This window comes from Dunckerocampus dactyliophorus, chromosome 16 (genome assembly GCF_027744805.1).
Source record: "Dunckerocampus dactyliophorus isolate RoL2022-P2 chromosome 16, RoL_Ddac_1.1, whole genome shotgun sequence".
In the NCBI taxonomy this organism is placed as follows: Eukaryota; Metazoa; Chordata; class Actinopteri; order Syngnathiformes; family Syngnathidae; genus Dunckerocampus; species Dunckerocampus dactyliophorus.
The window spans coordinates 22,023,433-22,047,274 of record NC_072834.1 but is presented as its reverse complement, the minus strand read 5'-3'; the positions used below and the strand labels follow the sequence as shown (position 1 = coordinate 22,047,274).

The window sequence follows — 23,842 nt, the reverse complement described above, 5'->3', positions numbered from 1 at the left end:
ATAGCAATACAATAAATCACTTATTTCCTTGTATAGCCACTGTATACGGTTAACATCGCCACTTACGACAAATAGCCACTGAACGTTATTTAGAAGCTCAAAGCAATGTTTGTATTTTGACAGACAATTTAAAGGATTAAATTCTATTTTCTACTCAATTTGCGGTTGTTTGTTGACACTGCTTTTATTTTTACGCGTGTTACTGGCTGTGAATTTGTGTGTCGGCTTTGGTTTTTCTTTTTCAAGTTAGATTTCAAAATATTGTTCTGGCGTCCTTGTCGAAACATGTCCGCGTTAGAATCACTGTGAATAAAAGTGATATATTCCACTGTTTGAGGCGACAGGGAGTGGATTATTTGAGGTGCTTTGGACTGTGAAATAAACACACACTATCACCTCATTACTGGTGTCAAATTACTGTTTTATTTATTAAATTTTGTGTGAAAGTACAGATGAGTCTTGAATCACACACGCTGGACAGTGCTGCGTTCAAATGTCGTCGAACTAATCACATTCTTTAGACTAGCAGATGGCGCAGTTAAGATTTAGTCGTGTCTAGTTAACAGTAGTCGGGTGAGGACAGGTGAGGGGAGGCGTGTCTCTCCTAAACAGCTTTGTGATTTTGGCTCGACGCGCCACACATACACATCGTCTTATTATTCAACGCTAGCATAACATGATTTCCGTTACCGCCACGCTCATTAAACGCACCCGCTTTGATCACTGTGCGAGACGGATACACTCCTCTGTTTTGCTCAAAATGCCGATCCAGGTAAGACGTAGGTGTGTTACGAGAAGACCTACTCTGCAATCGCGTTGTCTTGCTAATTCCACTTGAACCACGCGAACATCCATGTTATTTTTGCTAGCTCCGAATGCTAACGTCCTATTGCTGCCATGACAGCTGTTAGCTAGCAAAGCATGTTTACTGTCTTCGTGGAGTTGAAGAGAAACTTCCCGACATCTGTCCGTCTTAAAATGTGAAGTAAACGTCGCCCAGAGTAACCGACCTGTATAATTTACACACATTGGCCGCCCTTTGAATAATTTAGCTGAACGAAAAGTACTCGTGTCATGTGTGTCTATATATATATATATATATATATATATATATATATATATATATATATATATATATATATATATACACATACAGTATATATATGCCACGAACATGGCGCTATTAAACTTTATTTGGCGTCAGACTGAGCACAATTTCAATCGTAAATGTAACATTACTAATTGGTTACATCACAGCTACTTGACGCATTCCTGAGTTTTGACATATATACGGTCCAGATATGTGAGTATACACTATGTACGGACATATTGTGGTTCTCGAAACACCGTTCGAAGACCCAATGTGAAATATGTGCCAAAAGAATGCTTCAATGTCGTACTTGAATGTTTTGTAAAGTCATTCGGCCATTTTAACCGCACAACTGTTTGCGTGGGCTTTGTCGGCCCCTAGTGGCGAACATAAAGCCATTCAATTAGCTTAGTGTTGCGATTTCCTCTTTTTTCAGGTGGGTGAACGTCTCCCTGCAGTGCAAGTCCACGAGGGCGAGCCAGGGAATACGGTGGCAATGGATCAGCTCTTTAAGGGAAAAAAGGGCGTCCTCTTTGCTGTGCCAGGAGCTTTCACCCCTGGTTGCTCCAAGGTGTCAGGCACAAGCTAAATTCGCCCTGTCTCGGCGAACCTTTCCATTGAATGTGAAGTTAATGCTTGTCTGTTTTTTCAGACTCATCTTCCAGGTTTTGTGGAGCAGGCAGCGGACTTGAAGATGAAAGGCATGCAAGAGGTGGCCTGCATTTCTGTCAACGACGCGTTTGTCATGGCTGCCTGGGGAAAGCAGCACGGGGCAGATGGCAAGGTAGTACTCTTTACAAAATCAAAGAGTTTTTATTTTGAACATTATTAGAGCCCTCTAGACATGAAATAACACCCCTATAGCCAACTTTACACTTGTATTACCCAATGTAGGAAATATAATCAGAGGATATAAGACATATTAGACAAAAATAAGATAACCTAGACTCACATGTTAGCAGTTCCTTGTTTTTTTTTCCAGACAGCATTCCTTCCTGTGGTGGCTATTGTCTCATCAATGTATTGTAATGGCAGCTTTAAATGGCATTTACACTCATTACTCAATATAGTAGACATCCATCCATCCCGCCATCCATTTTCTATGCCGCTTCTCATTAGGGTCGCGGGGGTATGCTGGAGCCTATCCCAGCTGGCTTCGGGCGAGAGGCGGGGTGGCTGGACTGGTCGCCAGCCAATTGCAGGGCACATATAGACAAACAACCATTCACACTCACATTCATACCTATGGACAATTTAGAGTCGCCAATTAATAATAAGAGTAAATAAGCGGCTTAAGACGTAAATAAAACCCCTGCTCGTGTGTGTCACTGTAAATGTGTTCCCTAGGGGACCTGACTGGCGGGAGGACAGGAAGTGACATCAGAGGTTCAGAGTTGAGTTTTAGGTTGTTGTCGGTTATGGCCCCAACAGTAGCTCTTGTTGTTATTATTGTGCCTGTAATGAGATCATTTAAACCTGCAATAAATGCCAGTTCTGGCCATCTCACTGAACAGTTGCTGACACCTAGTGGCCAATGTAGAAAACTACATTCACAATTAACAATTATTTTTAGACATTTTTATGCTTGAAAATGCTTAATTTAGGTTAAGAATAAGTACAGTTTGCTTAAATATGTTTTTTTTTTTTTTTTTTTTTTTTACTAATAATAGGCCATATTCAACCATGAAACAGTCATCATTTATTAAGTATTGAATGTAGAGTTGTTTGCTCAACCACTGTTTGCTTCTCCTCCAGATTCGAATGCTGGCTGATCCTACTGGAGCATTCACGAAGGTGAGCCAAACATCATGAATGAATTGTTGGGAGTAATATTTATGAGATGTATTACACATACACGTATGTAGTTGTGGGTGAGCGAGCGTGCTGAGGTTATGGCTTTTTGGTGATTTGGAGTCTTTCTGTGATGTTTCTCTTGTGAAACGTGTCGGTTATCGCTAGGAATTGTGAGTAAGACCATGTCTGCGCATGTCATTCTGCTTTTTACCCCAGGCTGTGGACTTGCTGCTGGACAGTGATCAGATCGTGCAAGTCCTTGGAAACAAGAGATCTAAGAGGTAAGAGAACTCGCTTGTGTCTTTCGGTATAAAATGGTCAGCAACGTTGTTCGGTTAAGTCCAACTGGTTGCGTGTGTTGCAGATATGCGATGGTGGTTGACGACGGCGTCGTGAAGAAGATCAACGTGGAGCCTGATGGCACTGGACTGACATGCAGCTTGGCGCCCAGCATTCTCTCCGAGCTGTAGCCTTGCTAAAAATGTCCCTACCAACCTATAAAAGCTGCACTAACCGTTCCCAATCTGTGGCAAAGCTTCGCCCGCATCCCAAAGAGTACCAACAAATGTTACGTAGATGCTAGCGTCAAAAGAAAAGTATAAAATGCGCACAAATATGACATGCAATGCAAAGAACAGTGTACTACGTCATGCACCTTGAGAGTTAATACAATGTATTTGGAAAGCAGTAACGTCTGTATTGTTCTTGGGAAATATCGTACTGTTTGTTATATTGGGGGTGGGTAATGAAAAGCACATTACCCGCTTCTCATTAGGGGTCATGGGAGCTGGAGCCTATTCCCAGCTAACTTTGCGTGAGAGGCGGTGTACACCCTGCACAGGACACATGTAGCCAATCACCTATGGACAGTTTAGAGTCTTCAGTAATCCATCATGCATGTTTTTGGAATGTGGTAGGGAGCTAAAGAACCTGGAGAAAACTCCCGCCAGCACAGTGGGAACATGCATGAAGGTTTGAACCTGGGTCTCCTGACTGGGTAGCAGATATGTAAACCACTATTCCACTGTGCTGCCATATGTCATATTTACATATAATATTGAATTGCACACTTTTACATTTTATAAAGCTTTGAATTTCACAGCTTCACTATCACGATTTTTCAAAAGCATAAATCACGCTGTTTTGTGGTTGAATACGGCCTATTGGTAAAAAAGAAAAATGTATGTGTTTTTGCCTATACTTTGTTTGATTTAGAAATAAGGACTCCTACCTTGTGGAAATTACAAGCACACATTAATTTGACAAATTATGTTTATTGTTTAGAATTGTCTATCTGGAATCATTTCTATTTTTTGCCAATCAATGTCAACCATTTTAAGAGTGCAGTCGTGGAACTGAATATGAGTTAAAGCATTCAGGGCAAAATCGGCCAGAAAACGCAATACTACCAAAACGCAGCAACGGGGGCAGCAACGTACCAAACCGGAACGTCGTCACTCGTAAAAGAGACCGCGAAGAAGAAGCGCATTGCATGATAGAGGAAATAAAACCAGATAGAGTGGTATGTTGTGTGGACTCTCTGGCAGCATTATATAGTATTAATAATATGGAATCAAGTCGAGAGGATTTATTATTAGAAATACATCAAAACTTATTCCGACTACACATGTTAAAAATAGACATAAGATTTTGCTGGGTGCCTGCACATGTAGGGGTGGAGGGGAATGAGGTGGCAGATAAAATGGCTAAAATGGGAATTAGAAGGAATGAAATTATAGATATACCTGCTGGTAAAGGCAATAATCAAAAAACAAATGATGGAGAAATGGCAAAATAGGTGGGATGAGGGTAGTAGCGGGAGAAAGTATTAGAAAGTACAAAAATCTATCAGCACACAAGGGGTGAAGAGAAAAAACAGAAAAGAGGAAATAGTGTTAACTAGGATGAGGCTCAATCACACCGGGTTAAATGACAAGATGTTTTTGATAGGGAAATGTAAATCAAAAGTATGTATGGAATGCTAAAGTATAGAGAACGTAGAACACATATTACTACACTGCAAGAGATATAGGGAAGAACGTGTAACGTTAAGGAAAAGAATTAAGAAGATAGGAAGGGAATGGAGCATTGAGGGTATCTTAGGAACAGGTGGGGAGGGGGTAAGAGATATACAGAGGGCAGTGATAGAATATTTGAAGGACACAGGATTATATAATAGAATATAGATAAGTATTAGAATATTTTAGTATTATATTATATAGTATTATATAGTAATATATAGTATTATATAAGTATTATTATTAGGATTATTATTAGTAGTAGTATAAGTAGTCTCCTCACTATCTAAGATAGCATAAAGTAAGATACTGTATATGGCCCATGTTACATACTCCGGTACAGTAGGTGGCGGTATGCACCTTTTCAAGTCATGGTTGCAACCCGCCATTAAACTAAAAGAAGAAGAAGAAGAAGCGCATTGCATTTTGGTCGCCGGCGCTGAGTAAGTGAAAGCATTTCAAGCAAGCGAACTTTGTTCACTGCGTACGACGACCTCTGATCCAGGAGGTAAGATAACGCACTATTTAAAAACTTGAATCTCAATTTACTGTGCCATTCGATAGCAACTACTTTAAGGGGATTAAAAAAGGGCAGCCTATCGCGCTTCACTGAAAGCTTAGCTAGCATGAAGTCATTACAGCTGTAGCTAACGCTGTAGTTGCGTTGCACTCGCATAATTCTAAAATCGCCAAACTGTCGCTTTTTATGTACAGGTCAAAATATGGGCCACACAAATAACTTGTATGGATTTTAATAACAGTTATTGGCATAATTAGGGTCAGCAAATAGCCAATATTGTTAGGTTTAGCCGGTGTGCTTAAAAGTTAGCTCGTTGCACAGGAAGTCAAGCGATTGCGCGCGCAATTCAACCCGAGGACGCCATTGTTCACTGAGCGTAAACACGCACACGAGTAATGTGGGATACCACTGATTTCGTTTCCGATCCGATCCCACGCCGATACTTTACGAATTCACCTCAGGTGTCTGTTACATTTTTAAAAAAGTGTATTTCATATCATAGCATGAAGAATACAATCGATTAGCACATCACTGAGGCATAAGGCAGCCACTAATATAATCACACAAAAACATCTACATGTGTAAGTTGAGGTACTCGGGCAATGTCGGTAATTGTTTTGGTTGTTTATTGTGTTGTATCTTTAAATGTGCAATATAACCCCACAATGTTTTTGGGGAATTGTGGAAACCCATTTGTTTTGCGGGATCAGTTTGCTTATTTATGCTATTGTCGTCTTTCTTTTTCAGCCACTTTGCGCTATCATGTCCTCAACATCCCAAAAACATAAAGACTTTGTGGCTGAGCCGATGGGCGAGAAGCCCGTGGTGGCTCTGGCAGGCATCGGAGAGGTCCTTGGAAAAAGGTTAGAGGAGAAAGGCTTTGATAAGGTAACGCAATAAATCAATTCCGTTTTTGTACGAAAGTGGATTTAAAGTGTTTGAGGTGTTTTGCTCCGGGGCAGTCAAGCCAGTCCACATCAAATGAAACCGTCCCAGAACCACACAAATGTGAACAAAAACACATTTATAGAGAAGAATTATCGTTTTCCATGCAAAATAATTCTGATGGGCCTTATTGTTTATGCAGACTTTCCATACATCCCGGTGAGAGTGCTTTTGCGCAGTCTATGAACACGCGCATGTACAGGAATCCCTCGTTTATCACCGTTAATTGGTTCCAGACCCGACCGCAATAAGTGAATTTCATCCATTCAACATTAATAAACGGAATATTTTTGTACTTGAAGCATAGAAAACCTGTGTTTGACTTTCTAAATATGGAGTTGACCATTAGAGCCATGTAGACATGAAATAACACCCCTCTAGTCACTTTTACACTCCTGTTATTCTTTGTTTACATCGCATTGCGCAGGCTACAGGATCACTGCAGGGAAAGAAGACGACCGGTGGTAACATAGCAAGCTAACAAGCAGTTAGCTAACAACTAGTTAGACCCTAAACTTCAGAAAGCATTTCAAACGGAGTGGGGAAGAAGGACAAAGATGCCAAAAAGTACCACTTCCACACAGTATGAGGAGCCCCCCACCCATCTCAGCCATGGCATGTCGGCTGGGCTCTGCTGCCTCAGTAAGCTAGTGTCCATGCAGTGTGAAAGGTAGTGTAATCTAACGTCATGTCCCATAGCATTACTGATGCCTAGCGACCAGGTCATAGGTCATGATTATGTTTTGAATAACCGCGATATATAGTGAGGGAGCGATATTCAAACCGCAGTACAGCGAGGGATGACTGCATGCGAGGCAGCCATGAACAACCATTATTTATTTGGGCCAAACAAAAATATACAACTGTTTTTATGCTGTCTAACTTTATAGTTGTGAAAAATGTGGACTTTTTTAGCGCACTTTGAAACCACTGTTGGAAGCCTATGCTTGCCAGTGGTGGTGGTCATTTGGAGCGCGTTGCATTAGAGTCCCTTTTAACGTTTGCTTGTGTTGTTTGTCCGCCAGGCGTACGTTGTCCTTGGACAGTTTCTCTTGCTAAAGAAAGACGAGGAGCTTTTCAGAGATTGGCTGAAGGACACGTGCGGGGCCAATTCTAAACAGCAAGGTGACTGCTTTGGCTGTCTTAAAGAATGGTGCGACGCCTTCCTATAAACAATTTGTCCTTTTTATATATCAATTTTTTTGTAGTGCAAACTGCTCATCTGCTTTTTGGATTGATTTGATGTTTATTGACGGCATCAGTTTTATGATATTGATATTATTACTGCGTTTTCACGGCCGTTCACATCTTAATGGATCTTAAAATGGAGGTAAATGTATGTGCTCATTGCAATTTAATGTCAATAAAATGGAATGCTGCCTTTGACCTGGAGAACACTTCCACAGCGTGAGTGTGAGGCTGACTGAAACGTTGGCTCATCAGTACATTTTGGGACGCTGATGCACCAAAACTGATTGCAGCCTTTCATACGCTCATTTCCTGTCTTGGAAAAGTATTCACTTTGAAGTGTCGTGGATTCTTGAATGTCAATTCTGAATGTGCATAATTTTAATTCCAACTGACTCATACACACCAGCAGTGTTGAAGTGTTGAGCTCAAAATGACATTAAAAAAAAAAAGGTTAAACTTGCACTGTCCCTCGCTGATAATGATGTACAATTAGTCACTACAAAATAAAAATTGAGTTTTAAAAAATATTCATCCTCCAGCTTCACCTCATGTCTGTATCATAACTGTGAAAGAAGAATTGTATACAAATAAAGCTACTCAAAATGACCATGCAGACTGTAGCGTTCATTTATATTAGGGGTGTCCAAACTTTTTCCAACAAGGAGGATAGGTCGCCTATCATAAGTATTCACCCCCTTTGATGGTTTACACTTTTGTTGCTTTCATAAATCAATCATGGTCAATAAAATGTAGCCTTTTTAACAAAATATTGGAAAAAAAATGTCAAAGTGAAAACAGATTTCTATAAAGTAATGTTAATGAAAGAAAATTTTATAAATGAAAATAATTGTTTGCATAGTTATTCACCCCCTTTTTAATTTAATGGTCTAATTCAATAGAGGTCCATGAAATTGTTGCCAATAGTCTCACAATTAGTGAAAAGAAGATCAGCTGAGTGGTGTGGGCGTGTTTCAAGTGATTGAGTTGTAAAACACCTGTGTCTGAAGGGTCCGGAGATGGTTGATCAGTATTCCTGGCTACCATTACACCTTGAAGATAGAAGAGCACTCTCAGCAACTCAGGGAAAGGGTTATTGACAAGTACAATTCAGGGGATTGTTACAAACAAATTTCCAAGGCACTAAACATCCCTCGGAGTTCAGTGAAATCAATTGTCAAAAAATGGAAGGAATATGGCACTTGTGTGAATCTGCCTAGATCAGGCCGCCCTCGTAAACTGAGTGACCGTGCAAGTAGGAGACTAGTGAGAGAAGCCACCAAGACCCCTACAACTACTCTGAAGGAGTTAGAAGCTTCAGCTGCTGAGATGGGAGAGACTGTGCATGTAGCAAATGCTGCCCGGGTTCTTCACCGGTCAAGCTTTATGGGAGCGTGGCAATGAGAAAGCCACTGTTGAAGAAAAGTCATATTAGATCTCGACTAGAGTTTGCCAAAAAGCATGCGGAAGACTCCATGGTCAAGTGGAAGAAGATTCTTTGGTCTGATGAGACCAAAACATGGTAGGGGACTTCCGCCACATCTCAGGTGGGATCTCCTTGTCATGCCAGTAACGTTGGAAGCCATCTGGACCGTCAAGGGTACATTTTTTCTAATCAGAGAATAAAACTTTTTTCCACTTTTCAATGTCCCGTGTTTGATGCTCCCTGGCAAAGTCTAAACGGGCACTTTTGTGTCATTGAAGGAGACGAGGTCTTTGAATTCATTTTTTGTTTTTTAAACCCTTTTCCCGCAGATGGCGTCTGATGGTTATCATCAGTAAGGGCCTTAATGTGGGTGGAAGACCGCCCTGTGTCTTGATGGACAGCCAATCGGATCCTCCAGCTCAGCGCATCATTTTTGTATCATTTTTTTTTTATTTTGAAAATAAAACTACTGCAGTACATTTACAATGCAAAGGACCCTGATGCATATTTTTAAAATCTCTCATAAAAAATGATTATTCGGTTCTATAAGTTACTGTAAGGAAAATAATTACCTCATTTGCCGATTTTGAAAGTTTACCCCTTTATAAAGACATGAACAATCGACAACTTGCTTTTTATATCAGAGCTAATCGATGTGTGCTACTTCCGGTTTAGAACTCCTCAGGCTAGAATGTAATTTCAGAATAGTAACGAACGTAATGTTTTGTGATTCAAGCGTAAGACAACCGATTGTGTAAATGATCAATGCTACAAGGTGTTTCGGGTTTCAGAGGTGTGTTTTTGTTTGTATGTTACTAAAGTGAATGTGCGCGTAAATGTTAAGTGTATGTATAGCTATAATTCTTTTTTTTGAAAAGTGAAGTTTTTCAGGGGAGCACTGCAGAAGAAGCAATGCAGCAGTCTTTCTTTGCTGTACTGAATTTTACAAGGTAACGGTGTTTATTTTAATGAAAATTAATTTGTTTGAAAACGTAGATTGGTTGCTCGTGATCCAGTCATGTGATGGATTGGGCGATGACGCTGTCGGCGCGTGACGTGACTTGATCTGCAACGACTCAAGCTTTGAGGCAGCGGTTCTTCAATTGTATTGCAAATGTAGCGTTTGAAGCACGTAGCCAAGCGTCAGTGATGGCACACTTCGACCCACAATTTGGTCGGCGCGGAAACAAGTGTAGCTTTTTTTTTTTACTGGCAAGCTCACTTGGTTCATCTCGTACACGACGTCGGATCCAGGCGGTAAGATAACGTCACTGTACAAAAATCATTTAATAGTGAAAGTCCTTTGCTGTCAGTGTTATTTGTAAACCCAGCTGCAGTAAGATCTCGCCAAAGTTTTGCGACTAACTACGACTCCAAATTTGGTGATGGACTTCCGCCATACGTCACAAACAGGAAGTGATTTTCCTAAATTGTCCGACATCATTTCACAGATTCAGTGGCAATTATCAGCTGTTAAACCTCATTGGTGACACTTTAATCAGGAATTAGATTAGATACATAACATTTAGGAGGTACCAAGTCCGAATCGTGATTAAAAATGCTGCTGCGTAAACGTCAGCTAGTAGCGGATGTGTGCGTTGAATCTTCAATTTAAGAGCAGCACATTCGTTGAGTTTCTGACACGACAATGTTGACTTACCGGCCGAGCAGTGCACACAAGTGAAAGAATCCGAGGCATAGACAACCAGTGTATTTCCTTTCGAGTACCAGTACTCACAAGGGATGTGTTTCAGCCACACTAGCTAGGACCGGATTTTTACAATTGTATTGTCAATAGACGAGCCGAACACACATCATGGATCATTCAAAACGTGTTGCTGTAGTCACAAAATCACGTTATACTGCTACAGTTGTGCAGTAAGGGATGCGCCGATGTTTAAGATGGAAATTAAATGATGTATTTCCAACCCATTAAATGATGTATTTCCAACTCATTTTCGTATGTGGAGGAAAGTTACTACCGGAAGTGTGTCGTGTAGCTTCACAACAAGAGTCCTACAAACGTCACAATGCAGTGTTAGAAATAGCATGATATTGTATATATGAGAAAGTTTTGCGAGACACGTGCAAAATCTCTGTCTATTGCATATTCCATTTTACTCGTAAATGTGTTATATTTAATCACACTCTTTCAGGGTAAAGGAGTTTGGGGCCCCCATCATTTTAATAGCTTATTGACGCAAGGGTTGTCTTTCTTTTTCAGCCTGGTGTTGATCTGTGGCCGTCCACAAAGCAGTCATGTCTTCAACATCCCAAAAACATAAAGACTTTGTGGTTGGGCCAATAGGTGACAAGCCCGTGTCGGCTCTCGCAGGCATCGGAGAGGTCCTTGGCGAAAGACTCGAGGACAAAGGTTTTGACAAGGTATGGGGTGAAATCAAGTGCAGTGGAGGCTCGGTTAGCGTACGCCTTGGTTAGCGTCTTTTTTGGTTTACAAATGTACGCAGACTGACTACTATTATGGTCAAATATTAGACAAATACTGAGGCTTGGCTGTAGTTTGGTTGCTAGGCCACACTTGTGTGTTTGCACACAGTGCGTGCCGTTTGTCCCGAGTGGTAGGGCTACACAGCGCCACATAGGGCTGTCCCGAGTGGTAGGGCTACACAGCGCCACATAAGGCTGTCCCGAGTGGTAGGGCTACACAGCGCCACATAGGGCTGTCCCGAGTGGTAGGGCTACACAGCGCCACATAGGGCTGTCCCGAGTGGTAGGGCTACACAGCGCCACATAGGGCTGTCCCGAGTGGTAGGGCTACACAGCGCCACATACGGCCATGCGTGTGTACCGCATTGTGTGAAATGCTAGGAAAGAAGAGGTTGTTTGCTTTGCATGCAGACAAGGCCTTAATGTTTGTTTGTGTCGTTCCTCCATCAGGCGTACGTCGTCCTTGGACAGTTCCTGGTGCTAAAAAAAGAAGAGTCGCTTTTCCGGGATTGGTTAAAGAACATCTGTGGGGCAAATTCTAAACAACAAGGGGACTGCTTTTGCTGTCTTAAGGAATGGTGCGACGCCTTCCTATAAACAATTTGTCCTTTTAATAGTGCTTTTTTTCATTGCTATAGATATATATTTATTTATATACGTACATTCATCTGAAGTTACATGCAAATAGTGTGATCATTTTATTCTGGTATTTCTATTATTTAAGACCAGTCAACCAGTTAACACACACTGGCTGATGCTTTTTTTCTGCCTGTTTAAGGAATAAGTGCTACAACGGTGTTGTCTTTCTAAAAAGTGAGGGAAAAACCTTACTTGAGGTTTTATTTCAGTGCCTGATTTTTAGGATCATTTTATTATTGGCCTTCCAAAGTTGTTGATATCTGTTGTATTTGGTCAAGGATTTCCAAGTCATGTTGAACTGAAATCAAAAACAAATAATGATAACATAAAATAAGTATTAATGTTTGGCAATTGAATTGTGTCATAAATGTATTTTGTGTATGACTGAGCTTGGAGGTGCTTGTCACTGCCGTCCTTCCAAAGAGAGGAAAAGCCAGCAGTTTGTTTTTTTTGACAGCAGCAGCACCAGCTGGAGATCAGCAAGCCAAATGCATTTAAGATATTTTTACTTTGTTGAATGAATGAAAGAATGAATGTGACTGCCAAGATGGAGGATTATATGTACATCCCAAAAGAAATAAATGGGATTTGACAAAAAGCTCAGTGTTCTGGTCAATGTTCTTTTCAAATGGTGCTTAAAGGGAGTCCTCCAGCTGTCTAGGGGGCGCCAACATTCGAATACTGCAAGCATACCATATATCCCGCTCCCTCCCTGCTTTAAAAACATAAGCTACGTTTGTTGTCAGCTAAAGTTTAGCTACCAGTGTTGCTATCATTTAATGCATCGCCTGTCATAACAACAGCGCTATGGAAAAAAAGTGAATACCAGACAGCCGTGAGTGGATTGCTAAACGACAGCTTACACCAATGTTTAAAGAGTTATATTTGTAATTGTGAAAAATATAGACATTTTTAGTACTTTTAAAACATTATTTGTATGCTAGCCGGTGGTGGTGTTTTGAGCCGGCTGTGTAAGGTCCTATTTATTTTATCTTCATTTATTATTTATCGTACCTTTATTTGTATACGAAGTACATACACATATTTTGTAAGGACGACAGCGACAAGCACCTTGCAGCTCGATTACGAGGTGAGTCAGCGTACAGTGTGCCTCACTGTATGACATTTACTGACAGTTTATTGTCCGATTGGCAAGCATAATGATGTCGCCCTTGCGTTAAAGACATTACACAGGCTGTAGAAAGGCACAATGTAGAATAAATGTTTCTCTAAACATTACATTGGCGACATACAGAAACGGGCACGTGCCACCCAAATCCCGTCCGTGAAGGAGTGCGCACCCGGAGGGTAGGCGCGGCATGACAGATGTGCGACTCATGAACGAATCCTTCCAAAATCATGGGTACTCGTGTGCGTGAAATCGTTCGGCTCCTTGCCTCAAATCAACTCTCCTTTCCTCTTCCTACCTGAGTTGCATCGCAGACTCGACACAACGATACGGGTTCCCTACAAAGTGTCACGTTTCACTGACTCACGGGTGCGATTCAGTTTCACTTGAGTGAGTGACGTCACACGAATCGACCTTACCATCGCTATTCAGCACGCTCAGCCGAATCTCAGCTTTTTGTGCCCTTTATTTCGATCAGGAAATGCGCAGAATCAAAGATTTTGACAAGAGAAAATGTTTAAAGGACGATTGGATTCGTACAGAAACCCATTTTTTATACTCCTTAACTGCACATCTCTGTTGTGGGTACTGTATAGTGATTCGAACAGTTCAAGAACAATTCCATTGAAACCATTGCTTCGACCACGTGACATATGACGTTCAAAACACCGGCCGCGCAGCTGTCCGAATGAATCACGTGACCGGTTGAAGCGCCAATCATCTGATTCACTGACACGGCTCCTTGAAGGCACTTTCCGATTTTTGTGCGTTGAAACAATTTAACAGTAGCAAAAAGAATGTCAGATTTGGCTGCAATGTGACTCTTTTGCCAGGAGAGGTCACTGTAACTGAAGCTACAAATAATTTGAATAGAAAAACGTCTAAACAGTACGTGTGTGACACCAAAGTACTACTAGGGCAATTTTGATAGTTGTTTGGGTTGGAAATGGTGTTTTACGTCTAAGTATGAAATATATAACCACAGTCATTTAGTGTTTCGGTAGAAAATGTGACTTTCGTGCCAGTGTGTGTTGATGCTGTCTTTGTTTTTCAGCCTTGTGTTGTTGTGAGCTGTAGCCGCGTCCACACAGCAATCATGTCTTCAACATACCAAAAGCATGAAGAGTTTCTGGCTGACCCAAGGATCGGGGAAAAGCCTGTGACGGCTCTCCCGGGCATCAGAGAGCTCCTCGGCAAAAGACTTGAGGAGAAAGGTATTGATAAGTTCACGTAAATACATTGTTATGTGTGAATGTGGAGATGCTTGTTGTTGGCCATGTCCCCGTTTGTTTTGTTTGGCAAATCCACTTTTATTTATTTATTTATTTTACAGTTTTAGCTTTGCGTTCACACGGTGGCTTTTTTTGGGAAACCTTCCTTGAGTGCATAAATCCCAAGCAGCCTCGAAAAGTCTCAGTGTGGACACCACATACGATGTACAGTGGAACCTTGGTTAGGGTACGCAGCAGTTAGCGTGGTTTTCGGCTCACGTTGAACATTTACAGCACAATTTTGCCTCTGTTTGCGCACAGTTTCCAGTTAGTGTACAATATAGCGCGCCTTGTCGTGTTATTAATACAAAGTGTGTTCCAAATGTGTATTTTCTTTTTTTTTTTTAGCAGTCTATTAGCATGCTAATACATTTATCACGGCAAATCGGTTCCTGGCCCGACTGTGATCAATTAATTTCTGCAAAGTAGGATTCCTTATTTCTAAATGGGATATTTTCATAGTTAGAGCATAGACAATCTTTTTACGGCCTTCTAAATATGTTTAGAGCCTTCTAGACATGAACTAACACCCGTATAGTCAGTTTTACACTCTTATTACCCAATATAGTAGACATCATAGGAGAAAATACAACATTCAATAGACTCACACACCAGTAATTGGAGATTTCTTTGTTGCTTTACTTCCTGCGGTGGCTACTGTCTCATCAATGTAACATTACTGACACCTAGTGACCAGTGTAGAATACTACATATGTCTTTGAATGCATCTTCTTAATGCCTTATATTTGCATTGTCGTTCATTTAGTCATTTTTATGCTTGAATTTAGGCAAAAAAGTAATATTTGATTAAATGTGTAAGTATGCAAAAAAAAACAACAAAACCCGAGTCGTTTAGTGGTGAAGGCCCTAAGCTTTGCTTCTTTTTGTTGTCCATCAGGCGTACGCCGTCCTCGGAAAGTTTCTGATGGTGGATGATGAGAAGCTATTCGGGGACTGGCTGAAGGACACTTGTGGGGCAAATTCTGAAGAACAGAAGGACTGCTTTCGCTGTCTGAAGGAATTCTGCGAGGCCCACCTATAAAGCATTTGCTCTTTTTATGTGTTGTCATCTTTTCACGGCCGTGGACATGAACTGAAATGACGTTAAAATGGAGGCAAAGGCGAATGTTCTCGTTGCAATTTCATGTCAGTAAAGTTGAAGGTTTTGTTCCTCTTGTGAAACATTTGCACGATTGACTGAGGCCCACTGCAGACAGTTGACTGAAAGCGCTGGATCACCTGATCACGTCACGAACCAATCAAATCAAGTTTAGTGCCTTACAAGGACATGAACCTTCCAGATTATTATTATTTTTTTTGGTAGCTTTATTTGTGAATGTTGTGGGGCTCTCGGTTAATTATTATTGCAGTTGTCGTGATGTAGAACTGCAATGTATGCCGAGAGGTCCTGAATAACATAAATATATCGTATTTGCTTAAATAAAAAAAAAGAATACACACAGCTTCCAGTTTGACACACACTACATCACTGCAAACTACAATAATAAACACATTGTTAAATGAATACATATACAAATATGGGAAGAGACCAGGGGGTGTCCAAAGTGCGGCCTGGGGGCTGTTTAGGGCCGGCACCACGGTTTTTTATTGGCCCAGGGGAGATATTCTACACATAAAATTAAACATGAAACATTATGAAGGAGGATTAGGGCCACATTGAAAAGAGAAAAACTTGAAATTGGAATATTTGAAGAGGTTTTCACACTTAACGATAATTATTGGAATATTACATTTAACCACTTAGCATATTTAATAATAAAATAATAAAAAAAAATTGAACCATGAATTCATGACATTTGATGTAAATTAATTGAAAAACAAAGAAAAAAACAGCCCTGGTCTGCGTCCGGTTCGTAAGAGTATTAGGGGCCACGTTGAAAAAAAAGAATCAGATTATTTGACTGCTCCATCGTAACAGGCGGTGCCTGAGGCAGCTATGAAAAGCCTGGCTTTATGTGACCGTTGGTAATATTCCCACTTTTTTTCTCGTAAAATTTACGAGATTTTCTCGTAAATTTATGACTTTATTCTCACAAATGTACGACTTTTTTTTCTCGTAAATGTACAACTTTTTTTTTGTTGTAAATTTATGGCTTTATTTCCGTAAATTTACGGCTTTATTCTGGAAATCTCCGATTACTTTAATAATCTGTCGTAACGGGCACTGCCTGAGACAGCTATGAAAAGCGGGGACTTATGTGATCTTCTGTCTTGGGCAAACGTGAAATTCTGGCTTTTTTTCTCGTGAATGTACGACTTTTTTGTGGTAAATTTACAACTTGATTCTTGTAAACGTACGACTTATTTTTCTCGTAAATTTACGACTTTATTCTTGTGTATTTGCGACTTTCTTCTCGTAAATTTACGACTTCATTCTTGTAAATTTACGACTTTTTTCTCTCGTAAATTTGCAACTTTTTCCTCGTAAATTGCAAATTCAGTACCCCAAATTATAGGCGGAGAGGAATAATAATAATTCGGGATGCTCCGATCAGAGTTTTATGCTGCCGATTCCGATACGGATCATCCATGATCCCCGTGTGATAGCATCACCATCATGAGGCTGGACACACTGTGTGTTTACGTTCATTACACAACCACACACAACTAGTGTTTTGAGGACAAGACATAATTAGTATCATCACAACAAGAGTGCAAAATTTTTCAGCAACATTTGAAAAAGTTAGCACGTACCCCATGAAGGTGATATGCACTTCCTCCGTGGGACAAAAACAAGCTCCCAACTAACCGCATTGCTTGTTTGTTTTAAAAACAAAACGTCACTGTAGTAAAAAGTCCCATTTGGAGCCCGAAGAGCGGAAGCTAGGCGGATAACTCTCACAGAGTAGTGTTGATTCTCGCGGCAAAACGGGACAAAGTGCATCTCTTGCACCCCACGTGACCAAGCAGACATGTAGCTTACCGCCGCCGCATGCCGATCGGTTTTTGTGATCGGCTTTGAAAGGCATTTATCGCCACATGCCCATCGTGTTTTTTTAAGGGAAATCGGCCGATACGAATCGACGGCTGATCGATCAGAGCATCCCTAATAAAATAAAGAAAATATCAAAGAGGCCCCCCACATCCTTACGTTTTTCTGAACGTGGCCGTTGTCTGAAAAAGGTGTGGACCATGAAAAGAAGTGCTGAGCCAGCATCCATTCCCACCGATGTATTATGAATGTTCTGCTATTTCAATCTACACTTTTGTTTCCCTATACATTTTAGCACGTGGGACAGGAAAGCACCGACAGTATGTACACACACACGCACGCACGCACGCACGCACACACACACTAATGCTAAGAGCTAAACCTTGTTTGACGTGACCGCCTCATGAACTCATAAAAGTACTAAGATTAAACGTTTAACTTTAGCCTCCGTGCCACGGGAACGTATCCTAGCTGTCCACCTTAGTCCAAATTTCGCTATTTACAAATTTGATCTCTCCTCGCAGATGAAATCGTTTTGAAACTTTTATTTTCCTTCAGTCCTGATGACGACTCACGTAAATCATCAGGGTTCTCGAACACTGATAGACAATCTATTTGATCGTAGATTGTTAGCTGAGCGTGGGCAGCGTAGGCGAGTACCGTATAGTTCATCCATGTCTTATTTTGATTGCCAAGTACATGTGCACACTATACATTTGTACTTCAGATAATCATAACAATCCCTGATTGGTCTTAAAGCAGAGCGCAAAAGAACTTCTTCTCCCTGAAGGGGTTCTCTGAGGTGGGCACAGGCGTGATCAGGGGGTCGTCACAGGCGTGGGCGTCGCAGTAGGCCATCAGGTCGGCCGCCGCCTTGGAAACCTGCAGAGGATCGGAGCGGTCCGTGAGCATGGCCACTCAAACATGCATACTGCACAACAGTGGTGCGGCGTCAGGGCCAGCAAAGCCTTCTCTGCAGGCCTAAACGCTATCAGAAGCACTGAGCTACATTTACTACTTCTAGCATTTGTGCATTGAAATTTCATTCATTCATTCCCCAACAGGCTATTATCTTCATCATAGTCCAATCAGATTACAGCTTCTGTGTGTTGCCATGTCAATGTAATCTGCCCAGGGCCTTCAGAATCGGGAGTGCTGGCCCTTCTCACATACACACTATTAGCAACGGGGCTGTTTTTTTAACCAATAAAACTTCACAGCAGCATTTTTCCGTCCTCTGATTGGTTGATGTCTGAATGCCTGTTCCCAAACACTCAAGCTTACCAGTGCATTGAATGCATCGCCACATGAAAGGCGCAGCGCTTAACTAAACGAAAAATGAGGTTTGAAGCCATGGAGTTGGAGGACTTGGTGGAGGATGTAAACAAACACTGGTGAACTCCAGCAGAGACGTTATTTCACGTTATTCCAACGGTGCGCTGGAATGATTCAGACGCAAAAAAATGCAAGGAGTCTCGAGAATTTTTGAAATTTCTGACAGTCCAAATTTGTTGGCACGTGCATGAAAGCTTCTCTCCGTGTCGTCTCGTCATTGCACCTAAGCCGCCTCCTCGCCACAATGACCGCAGCAATGTGCGTGACTGCACCTGCTGTTCAAACGTGCTAAACACAGATTTTGGTCTCCATTTTGGTCTCCTTCTTGCAGTGTTTGCGGTTCACCTTTTGCGCATTTGCTGTTTCGCTGAATTTTTTTAGTGCTTCTTTTTTGGTCCTCTAAGAACAATCGCATTGTTGGATCGTTCCCTCTTCTCTGTCTGCATCACCCATGGTTTTGTGCGTCCTGATTGGTTGTAGATCATTGTCAATCAATCTCCTTCCTGCCGTCCTGCCATGTCCCCCGTGTCATCGCTTGCTTGCTAGCTTGTAAATTAATCTCGTGTTGGTCTGCAGCAATATGTTTTAACAAGGATACAAAAACGCTACAGTACAGCGGAACCGCGCCAGGACAAAAAGGCACGGCCACGGGAGTGAAATATGCGTGAGTGACGTAATAATTTCTTGTGTTGGTCATTAAAATTCAAACAAAGGTTTGAACTCTTTTGAGAGTGTTTAAACAAGAGAGAAATGTGAGAAAATGTTATTGCCTGTCTGAGAAACGTGTATAAAGTGTATGTTGAGGGGCTTTACAGCCTTAAAACATATACAATATAATCATTGTAAAAAAATGAAGTTGGCTACTTCGCCGATTTCACTTATTGCGGCCTATTTTGGGAACCTACGCCCCACGATAAACGAGGGAACACTGTATTCTGCGTATTCACGAAGGCAAACTGGGAGTGCTACGTTGCTACGCGATCCTCGTTGCACCCTGTTAGCATACCAGCTTTACGCACGCTGTCAACTCTGCACGTGTTTTTATACACGCCAACCTTTAGATTAGCAAAGTGAGAGTTATTGGTTTAGCATGTCGGCATAGTGGTTAACATTCAAAATTAAAAAAAATTAAAATTTAGCCATTTCCCCAAACTAGTCGGTTTGCCCTGTACCGTGTCGTTCAGGGCCATCCAGTGCCCAAACGGAGCACCCTACGCGTTGCCGACTCGCTGTCCGGTCGTCATCTCTAATTGTTTTGCATTGTTCTCTGCATGTCAAATTGGAATTATTCCCTATAAAATTGTTTCTTTGTTAAGATTTGTATGTGTTTTACAGATTAACTCATTCATTCCCAGCCATCTTTCAAAAGACAACCCCTTCAGCAGCGGCCATTTTACACTATTTTGACTGATCCTTCAAGGCACACAGAACATTGTGTGGTTATATAAACATGGAACCTACCCGAAAAAGATTAGACTCCCGTCTTTCATCAGAAAAAAAAGTGTGTTTCTACCTTTTTCTTTAGTAATCAGCAGTAGAACATAGGTAAGTTTCAGGAAAATATCAGTTCCTGACTAAAAAAGGGTGAAAACCAGCTTTTTGTGAAAAGATACATTTCAACATAACTTTCACTTTGACGCAAATATATTTTGCTTTTGTGGCATCTCAACAACACAACACTAAACAGGGGTTGTTTTACATGAAAATAACCATTTATTTCCACATGTAACACCATGAGCTATTTACAGTTTTGTGAAACTGAACGATGTGTGTGCACATGTGTGCACGCGTGTGCGTGCATTAAAGTTTCCTGACAATGCGTAACCTTCCGCACGCTACACTCCTCCACGCTCTCTTACTTCCTCCTTCCTGTCATGTGTGATTTTTCCGTCCACATGATCTCTGCCGGGCTCGTATCAAATGCACTTCTGCCACCTTGTGGCCGTTTTTATGGCTTAAAATGACTCTGAAGTGAAAATTATTAGTGGAGAGACCCCATAAAAGGCGTGTAAATACATTGTTGGGATCGAGCGTTCGAGTTTATAAAAAACTATGAGTTAATTGGATTTACGTAATTTTCTATGAGAAAAATTGTCTCAGTTTTCATGTGTTTCACTTTTCAAACATATTGGAGACGAACCCCGAAGTTCCACTGCAAGACACATGTTGGTGTGACGCCGCCATTGCTGCCATTGGAGCGGAGCTTATGAGATCTGCAAATGTTGCCTTACCTTTATCCTGCAGAAACTCGCCTCGATCTTCAGTTGCTCCACCAGCTTCCTGGCTTGGCCGACACTCATGGTGCTGTTCACGGGGGTGTCTCCTTTCATCCTAGCCACAAGAAGTGGACACAAGAAGCTCACGTTTCATCTCATTTCCCACATGTCACTACAGTGGAACCTCGGTTTTCGTCATTCATCGTAAACGAAACGTACGAAAACCGAGGCAATTTTTCCCATAGGATATACTGTAATCCAGACACCCGAAGATGTTAACAAAAAATTACATTTTACAGCGAATAATTACAATTTTACGTGAAGAAAGCAATGCGGAATGACTCTAAATGACGAGTGGATGGAGCTTACTGTTGGTGTGGGCTTCCAGTATTCGTGTTTCTCACCTTTTTTTATCAAATTGCTGGGGCTCGCAACTTTGTTTGGCCCCATGGCGGGTTATTTAGCAGTCACACTCAATAAAAAAACGCACAGGCAGTGAGTTGGGTTCTTTGTTTTGAGAATGATACAGTAAGCTACGGGGCGAACGGACTAGTTAGTTAGGTGCAAAAAAAAAACAAAAAACAGACTGTGTACGAAAACCGGGCAAACATTTTCCAAAAATTGTAGCAAAATAATAAATACTGAATAATAAAATAAATGAATAATAAAAAAAAAAGTCGTCCCTCGCCACGCCACGTTTTCACTCTATCACGGTTTTTAAAAACATGTTAATAAATCATGACTGTTTCGTGGTTGACTATATCCTATTATTCATCAAATATATGCATATTTAAGCGTATTTTTTGCCTACATTAGGTTTTATCACGCATAAAAATGGCTAAATGAACTAAAATACAAATATAAGGCATTTAGAAGATGCATTCAAAGACATTGTGATGATAAGTAGTATTCTACACTGGTCACTAGGTGTCAGTAATGTTACATTAATGAGACAATAGCCACTGCAGGAAGTACTGTGCTGTACAGAAACCGGAAGTAAAAAAGGAAGATTAACGTGCTAACGTGTGTGTGTCTATATTACACCTTATTTTCTCTTATTATGTCTACTATATTAAGTAATAGGAGCATAAAGGTGACTACAGGGGTGTTATTTCATGCCTAGAGCGCTCTAATAATGTTAAAAAACGTATTTAGAAGGTCATAAACAGGTTTTCTATGCTCTAACTACAAAAATATTGCGGTTATAAACAATGAATCATACTTTGCGGAAATCCACTTTGGGTGTGAAACAGATTAGGCGTGATAAACGAGGCACGGCTGGATAAATTGTTTTTTTTTCAATTAGTTTTATGAAAACAGAGGTTTGACTGTATATTGATTTTATCCTCGTTACTCCAGAAGGGATTGGCTTTAATTGTATTGATCAGGGGCGTCACACTCATTTTCACCGCATCACAGTTAGGGTTACCCCCAGCGGACCCGCCTGTAACTCGCACGCCGTATAAATGTATCATCAATTCATGATATTGGAATGGGAAGTCAAGGTGCCAAGCATAAATGAGAGTATACAACTATTGTATAATTCATTTTAAATGAGGTTATTACTTAATAAAATATACATTTTTAAATTTCCAAAATAAATACAATTAGTAATAACAAAAATTACAATGTATATATATATAAAATGTTTTTAATTATAGTAAAAAATAATAAGTGTTTTATTTTATTATTTCCAGGCATTCACGGGCCACATAAAACAATATGGTGGCCCGAATCTGGCCCCCGGGGCCTTGAGTTTGACGTCTGTGATTTAGATGCATGTTTATGTTCATTTGCAGTCAATGTGTGTTAGCATCATCGTGCAATGAGCCCACTTTTGTCAGTGAAGAGTTTTCTAAAAACAGCACTTCTCGACGCCGGGCTCAATAATCACAGTTGTGATGTTCAACATGTGTCACACTGCATTGGCTCACCTGATGAAAAGAATCAATAGCACATTTCCAAATGCAATACTGAACATGAACAGGGCCGAATGCTAACATCTAATTCACCATTCGGGCCCACCGATTCTCCCAGCGGAAGCACATGTGGGCAGAAATGAACGATCCAGCAAAGGAATACTGTAAATAACATCGGATTGATGATTAATAAGGCGTAAGATCAGATAAGGAGTGAATCTATTCCAACCATTCTAGATGTTTCCCCCATTTTCTTTGCCTCCACCCCCCGCCATCCACCCATTTGTGTCCTTACCCGTATAATATTCCTCTTCAGTTGAGATCTCCCCCCCTCGTCTCTGCCGTTTTGTGCCTCTCTATATCAGCTTGTGTGTGTGGTGGTGCCAGTGTAGCCGGACCCCACCCCTCGCTCACAGCAGCCTGGATGCTCCCCTCACTCGTAACAGTCCGGTGCACTGCAATCCTGCCACAACGAGATGTGGAGCAGAATCCCCTCTGCAGTGAGTGGTATCTGCCAGATGGAGGGAGGGAGGGGTGAGGTTTTCTTTTTTGTGGGAGGGGGGGGGGGGGCACACACCATTGATGAGGTTTTCTTATGAAGGCGGTGGAACCGACCATATTTGTGCTGGGGATTTACAAGGATCTTGCATCTTCGAATGCTTGACTTGGACCACTGCGTCCAATAGGGTTGATATATTTGTCGTTTGGTGTGAAAAGACAATGTAGTTGGTGATGTCAGCAAGAGAGCGCCTCTCTCCCCCCACCCTACGTGATGCCCTCCCGCTCCTCTGTTGCTATGGGGACTGCTGCAGTCTAATGGTTTAAGTGACATTCGTAAATCGAAAATTATTGCTTGCTAATTCTGACTAATGATGCCAAATATCCTGTTTTAGCGTTGCATTTGAATTTAATAGCATTTATTAGCTAGCCACACCTCGCTTGCTTCAACCC

General features: G+C 41.2%; 4 protein-coding genes across 5 annotated transcripts; 3 read left to right on the top strand and 1 right to left on the bottom strand.

Annotated features, from left to right (window-relative positions):
- Positions 1–524: 524 nt before the first annotated feature.
- Positions 525–3,571, top strand: prdx5 (peroxiredoxin 5). Its single transcript, XM_054756061.1, has 6 exons — positions 525–772; positions 1,527–1,661; positions 1,743–1,874; positions 2,846–2,884; positions 3,101–3,165; positions 3,249–3,571. The coding sequence occupies exons 1-6, from the start codon at positions 677–679 to the stop codon at positions 3,352–3,354; spliced, it is 573 nt and encodes a 190-aa protein (XP_054612036.1). The 5' UTR covers positions 525–676; the 3' UTR covers positions 3,355–3,571.
- A 1,011-nt stretch (positions 3,572–4,582) lies between these two features.
- Positions 4,583–8,052, top strand: LOC129169543 (barrier-to-autointegration factor). Its single transcript, XM_054756065.1, has 3 exons — positions 4,583–5,410; positions 6,170–6,310; positions 7,393–8,052. The coding sequence occupies exons 2-3, from the start codon at positions 6,185–6,187 to the stop codon at positions 7,537–7,539; spliced, it is 273 nt and encodes a 90-aa protein (XP_054612040.1). The 5' UTR covers positions 4,583–5,410; positions 6,170–6,184; the 3' UTR covers positions 7,540–8,052.
- Positions 8,053–9,962: 1,910 nt separating this feature from the next.
- Positions 9,963–16,134, top strand: LOC129169542 (barrier-to-autointegration factor-like). Of its 2 annotated transcripts, XM_054756063.1 has the most exons (4): positions 9,963–10,238; positions 11,206–11,366; positions 14,252–14,411; positions 15,367–16,134. In XM_054756063.1, the coding sequence occupies exons 2-4, from the start codon at positions 11,241–11,243 to the stop codon at positions 15,402–15,404; spliced, it is 324 nt and encodes a 107-aa protein (XP_054612038.1). In that variant the 5' UTR covers positions 9,963–10,238; positions 11,206–11,240; the 3' UTR covers positions 15,405–16,134. The 2 variants fall into 2 exon arrangements, with proteins under 2 accessions (XP_054612038.1, XP_054612039.1); XM_054756064.1 differs by lacking the exons at positions 14,252–14,411; positions 15,367–16,134 and adding an exon at positions 11,880–12,653 and having other exon boundaries at positions 9,981–10,238.
- On the bottom strand, positions 14,252–23,387 carry gng3 (guanine nucleotide binding protein (G protein), gamma 3). Its single transcript, XM_054756066.1, has 3 exons — positions 23,187–23,387; positions 20,988–21,087; positions 14,252–18,303 (listed from the first exon to the last, which is right to left on the bottom strand). Exons 2-3 carry the CDS (start codon positions 21,084–21,086, stop codon positions 18,175–18,177), a joined length of 228 nt encoding a protein of 75 aa, XP_054612041.1. The 5' UTR covers position 21,087; positions 23,187–23,387; the 3' UTR covers positions 14,252–18,174.
- Between the last annotated feature and the right edge of the window lie 455 nt (positions 23,388–23,842).

Excerpts from the sequence above, each read along its gene's own strand:
- prdx5 (XM_054756061.1), top strand. The coding sequence starts at position 677 with ATGATTTCCGTTACCGCCACGCTCATTAAACGCACCCGCTTTGATCAC. Across the intron at positions 773-1,526 it reads TGCTCAAAATGCCGATCCAG|GTGGGTGAACGTCTCCCTGC; the intron begins GTAAGACGTAGG and ends CTCTTTTTTCAG. Across the intron at positions 1,875-2,845 it reads AGCACGGGGCAGATGGCAAG|ATTCGAATGCTGGCTGATCC; the intron begins GTAGTACTCTTT and ends CTTCTCCTCCAG.
- LOC129169543 (XM_054756065.1), top strand. The coding sequence starts at position 6,185 with ATGTCCTCAACATCCCAAAAACATAAAGACTTTGTGGCTGAGCCGATG. Across the intron at positions 6,311-7,392 it reads AGGAGAAAGGCTTTGATAAG|GCGTACGTTGTCCTTGGACA; the intron begins GTAACGCAATAA and ends TTTGTCCGCCAG.
- gng3 (XM_054756066.1), bottom strand. The coding sequence starts at position 21,086 with ATGAAAGGAGACACCCCCGTGAACAGCACCATGAGTGTCGGCCAAGCC. Across the intron at positions 18,304-20,987 it reads CGAGTTTCTGCAGGATAAAG|GTTTCCAAGGCGGCGGCCGA; the intron begins GTAAGGCAACAT and ends GATCCTCTGCAG.
- LOC129169542 (XM_054756063.1), top strand. The coding sequence starts at position 11,241 with ATGTCTTCAACATCCCAAAAACATAAAGACTTTGTGGTTGGGCCAATA. Across the intron at positions 11,367-14,251 it reads AGGACAAAGGTTTTGACAAG|CCTTGTGTTGTTGTGAGCTG; the intron begins GTATGGGGTGAA and ends TTTGTTTTTCAG. Across the intron at positions 14,412-15,366 it reads CAAAAGACTTGAGGAGAAAG|GCGTACGCCGTCCTCGGAAA; the intron begins GTATTGATAAGT and ends GTTGTCCATCAG.